We start from the raw sequence: 5,314 nt of genomic DNA, 5'->3' as shown, positions 1-5,314 counted from the left end.
TATATATATATATATATATATATATATATATATATATATATATATATATATATATATATATATATATATATAATTTTTTAATTATAATAATTATTCGGGGACAGAGCGAGACATGGAGGGGTATCCCCGTCCCCGATGGGAAATTACATTCATTCTCCGTCTTCGTCACCGATGCTCATCGAAGACAGGGCAAATTTCCATCCCTAAGACCAACAAGCGGCACTACAATTTAGATTAGTATAACTATATTGAGTGATGTGAGTTAATTAGGACATTAAGCTTATGGTAAGCAAAAATATAATGGATTTTAAAACTAGTTTTAGGGGTTGATTTCTTGTATGTGGCCATTCCTATTGGAGTCCACAACTAGGAGATATACAGACTTAAGATTGGAATATTCATATTAAGTGTCAATTTTGTAATTTTTTTTAATTAAATGGCACCCAAATCTACATTTACAAACTTTGTAAGCTAATTGCATAAAGAAGAAGAAAGAATATAATATGCGATCCTTAGTAAAAAAAAATCAATAAAGTGGATTGATTTTAAACGCGTGCATGAGATCAGATCAATTATTCAATCAATTATATACTTAAAAGGAAGGTCCAGTCGTTCAGCATGGAGTAATGTTATTTTATTTTACACAAGTTAATTAATATAATTTTGTTATTATATTCAATGTAATTTAACTTGAAAATCATGAAGATGCTAAACTTTAATTTTGAGGTTAACAACATTATAACTATTAATAATATAATCAATAATAAATGTACAATAGAGATATAGGGACATGTGAGTTGAGGCAAACCTTGGGACCATGCCAAAGCCATTCTTTTCTTCATTGTTATAATTCTTAGCTCTGAAGCATAGAATTACACACATCATCCTATAAATCCACTGTTTTAACTCCACGTCTCCATCATCCATCGCCAAATTAACACAGTAATACCAAATAACAACATAATACGACATCGTATCTGACCTGTCTTTGTCTTTGTGTTCTTCATAGCCATCCATGCCGATCTACTCTTCGTCGTCTGATTCCGAGGACCACCACCACCACCGGCGGCCGACGCCGGTGGCTTCTAGAAGGCCCCATTTTGGTCACGGCGGTGGCAGACCCATGCATATGCATGCAAGACTTGGGGGTGGACATGGTACGCTCATTTAACATTATTCAATTTCTTGCCCAATGTATATATCAGGGAAAATTGCACTTTTTGTATCTAAATGATGGTAATTTTAGAATTCGTCCATGGATGTTAGTCATGTTCACTTTTTGTCCTTTAAGTTATCATTGACGTTATATTTTTTGTCTTTTCGTGCTCATTTTTCATCACTAAGTTATAGTAAAATTGTAAATTGGGTCCTTAACGTTTTATTAGTAAAGGGACGAAAAGTAAGTATGGCCAACACTTAGATATGAATTCTACAATTATCCTATTATAACTTAAGGACGAAATGCGCAATTTTGCCTCATTTATAATTATTGGGCAGAGGGGATAAAGTGAAAAGTCCAGGTGGTTAGAGGATTGTTGGGTGAAGGTCGATTAAAGGCCAAGTCCAGCACTTTATATGATGGCGATTTATAAAGAAATAAAATTAGGCATTCGCTACTAACTATAATTTTTGACCTAGTGGTAAGCGTTTGATCCTAACAATAACTTATACAATATTTGAATCTTTAATTTGTTGTTTAATTTGTTTTCCGATCCAGTTGCTGATATATTGTTGTGGAGGAACAAGAACTTATCTGCTGCAATTCTGGTTGGATTCACATTCATATGGTTCCTTTTCGAAGTGATGGAGTACACTTTTGTTAGCCTTTTGTGCCACATTTCCATCTTAGCAATGGCGCTCCTTTTCCTCTGGTCTACCGGCGCTGCTTTTGTTGATTGGTACTTAACCCTAACACTATATGTCTATATATCCTATTATCCTCCATAAACTATAGAAACCCAATAGTAGCCCACATGTGGGAGCTAGTTACTCTGAGGCTCCAAGCGACACGTGAACCAATAGGGTTGGCTATGATCGGATACCAAATTGAAACTGTTCCATCTTTAACTAAAAGTCTAAGTTGGTACTTAAATTGCACATTTATAAATTTGAACCCTAAATCTAAGTGGCTCTTACATCCCCTGCCCCTGATACTTGTGAGAGGAGATAAATAGTGGGACTTGTCTTGATAATGCAATGATTTGAGTTTTTGCATGCATTGACGACCCTGGGGTACTGACTGAATATATATTACTCCAAACTCAGTCTTTCATCCACCAAGCTATGCTCCATGGGCGAATTGTACAACTATGTTTATATATTATATATGCTCAACAAACGTTGACATTAATAGCACTAAGCTTCATAATATCTTGAACATATTGTTAAACTGAAAATTTGATTTGCATTTCAAACAAAATATTCTTTTTAAGGTTTTCTTTTTGAATCTGACAACTTGAATTGCGTTCTATATGTCGTATATATTTTCAGGAATCCACCTAATTATCGAGCATTTACCGTACCAGAATCAACAATTAGATGGCTATTAGGGAGGCTGAATTATTTCTTATGGAAATTCTGCGAAATTTCTTCTGGACAAAATATAAGAACCTTTTTCTTGGTACATACGTACTATATATACATTTGTTCATTTTAGTTTTCGATTGTTTCATAGTATTGTATTTGCTAAGATAGTACGTGTTGATTGTATTACGTGTTTCGGGGCATGCAGGTGATCACTGTGCTGTGGATACTGTCAGTAATTGGAAATTATTTCAGCTCCTTGAATCTTTTATATATTGGTAAGTTCTCGATCAGACGAAATAAAAAAACAGAATTTACTTAATAATCATGTGATGCAATCATTATTATATGGACCATAATCCACATAATTGTGTGGTCTATACTATCAAATAATATACATTCAGTACATAACTAATGTGCTTTTAATATATTAAAAATGCACATTGTATAAAAATACATAATTTGAGTACTGAAAGTACATTATTTTGCATAAAGTACATTCAGTACATAAATAATGTATTTTTAGTATATTAAAAATATATTTTTTGTCATGGTCCACACAACACTGATTTGCAAGAGAATCAGGGATATATCATATATTATGTTAAGGATGATATGATTGTTTGTGAATAGGTTTTGTGTGTTTGGCGACGTTGCCGGCAATGTATGAAAGGTATCAGAATGAGGTGGATTATCTGGCAAGTAAAGGGAATCAAGATATGAAGAAATTGTATGACAGATTTGATGCCCAAGTTCTTGACAAGATTCCTAGGAAACCTGCTATGAAGGAAAGGAGGAGGTTCTGATCCAATACTATACATATAATCAGACTAATATATATATATACTATGATTGTATGCAGTATGATATGATGTTGTAATTTGGAAATAATGTAATTTTATTTGTAAATGTCGTGAAAATAAAAGGAATGGGATGCTGCTGCTATTGTTAATTTTAACGACTACTTCCCTGCAAAAGGACTACAATCCCAATTATTATACCATGTACAACTAATATAAGGTCTATTTTTATGTATGCTACGATACAAAGTTTGAAAGTCTAGAAAGATTTTATTAAAGTTTTTTTTTTATTAAAAAAAAAAACTCAAACTATAAAAAATATACAATTAGGGATGACAATGAGTCGGGGAGGGCTACATCCACCCCCTGACTCACCTTATATTTTCTCGAGTTCAACTATATGTATTTTCAAATTCTACTTCTTCACATTTACTCATAATGTGGGGTATGTGACAAACAAGGATATGATAGTTTTGTCATGTGGGTCCCAAAAATGTGTCTACAACAATGATTTGTAAAAGGGAGTACAGTAGAAGTTGATTGTAATGAGAGTACATGTAGTATTTTCCTATTTTCTCGGGTGGACTTTTTTAAAACCTGCCCTCACCCCACCGGATGTGGGTGACCACTACGAGTACCCACAACTTATTATTATCTTATTAAAAAAATAAAAATAATATTTAAATTATTTACACATAATAAAGTACAGAGTAATAAAATTCACTAGATATATTAAAACATAATATAAAAAAAAAATCAAATATAATAACTAAATTGTTAGAAGTTAGCAAATGTCCTAGAAACTTTTATAAGTAGCTCTATACTTATACTTATTTAACTATTAATTTTATAGGCGGTGGGTCGAGTGGAGTTCTAGACAGATTTTGTACATAAAACATTAATCCAACCCGACCCACCACCTTCTATCACCAAAAAAAAAATTTAATCCATTCAGGAATGGATTTGGGTGGATATCCGCAGAACGGATTGAAATTATCATTCCTAAATATATTAAGTCCTTATAGGTAAAGAATCAACAACGATGTCTAGTGGGAATGACTTCACTTCCAAGACAAGCAAGTTGCTTGTTTAGATCCTTTGGTCGTTAAAGTATGAGCTACTCGGTTCACAAATCGTTGATTAACATGAGAAATTAACACCACCTTAAATGAATACCACAACAAATTAATGAGGGAAGTGCTAAGCATGGGAAGTGGGAAGCATGGGAAGTGGATGTTGTTGCACACTGACACCTCATTCCATGGTGAAAATAATCCAGTGGGATGTGATGGGGTTCTACGTGATAAAGAGAGCACCTGGAAAAGGGGGTTCAGCGCTGCTGTAAGGGCGAGCCATACTACAAAAGGAGAAGTCTGGGCAATTTATTTGGGTCTTAAATGGGCATAGAATATGGGTGAGAAAAATATTTGGATTCAAAGTGATTCGCAGGAAGCAATTCGTTGGATTACTACAGGGTCTCAAATAGTCAGCCCTTGTGGGGAGTTAGTACGAGAGTGCAAGTCTCAAGAGATTGGGAGGTGATGATTACTCACGTTCCTAGGGATCTTAATATTGTGGTCAGGGTCTCAAATAGTCAGCCCTTGTGGGGAGTTAGTACGAGAGTGCAAGAAGTGGATCTCAAGAGATTGGGAGGTGATGATTACTCACGTTCCTAGGGATCTTAATATTGTGGTTGACGCTCTTGCTAAGGTTGCACTAAGGAAGAGATTGGGAGGTGATGATTACTCACGTTCCTAGGAATCTTAATATTGTGGTTGACGCTCTTGCTAAGGTTGCACTAAGGAAAAAATGTGATTGGATAGAATTTATTGATCCGCCTATGGAGGTGTGATGGAGCCGTTGGAGATGGATAAAGTGAAGATGGCATTTGTTAAAAGAGCCAGTGAGGCAGGTGTTTAAGACTGCCTGGGCCACCCCTCCCCTGTATTTCCAAAAAAAAAAAAAAAAAAAAAAAAAAAAAAAAAAAAAAA

General features: G+C 34.4%; 1 protein-coding gene across 1 annotated transcript; it reads left to right on the top strand.

The window, feature by feature from the left end:
- Positions 1–916: 916 nt before the first annotated feature.
- On the top strand, positions 917–3,561 carry LOC116017320 (reticulon-like protein B14). Its single transcript, XM_031257882.1, has 5 exons — positions 917–1,157; positions 1,718–1,898; positions 2,491–2,620; positions 2,732–2,801; positions 3,157–3,561. Exons 1-5 carry the CDS (start codon positions 1,016–1,018, stop codon positions 3,327–3,329), a joined length of 696 nt encoding a protein of 231 aa, XP_031113742.1. The 5' UTR covers positions 917–1,015; the 3' UTR covers positions 3,330–3,561.
- The last annotated feature ends 1,753 nt before the right edge of the window (positions 3,562–5,314 follow it).

The sequence above is a fragment of the Ipomoea triloba genome, chromosome 4 (assembly GCF_003576645.1).
Source record: "Ipomoea triloba cultivar NCNSP0323 chromosome 4, ASM357664v1".
Taxonomy (NCBI): Eukaryota; Viridiplantae; Streptophyta; class Magnoliopsida; order Solanales; family Convolvulaceae; genus Ipomoea; species Ipomoea triloba.
The sequence above is the reverse complement of the archived record's forward strand: the minus strand, read 5'-3'. Positions and strand labels throughout refer to the sequence as shown.

Coding starts and splice junctions, on each gene's coding strand:
- LOC116017320 (XM_031257882.1), top strand. CDS start 1,016: ATGCCGATCTACTCTTCGTCGTCTGATTCCGAGGACCACCACCACCAC. Junction 1,158..1,717: donor AAGACTTGGGGGTGGACATG/GTACGCTCATTT, acceptor TTTCCGATCCAG/TTGCTGATATATTGTTGTGG. Junction 2,802..3,156: donor CTTGAATCTTTTATATATTG/GTAAGTTCTCGA, acceptor GTTTGTGAATAG/GTTTTGTGTGTTTGGCGACG.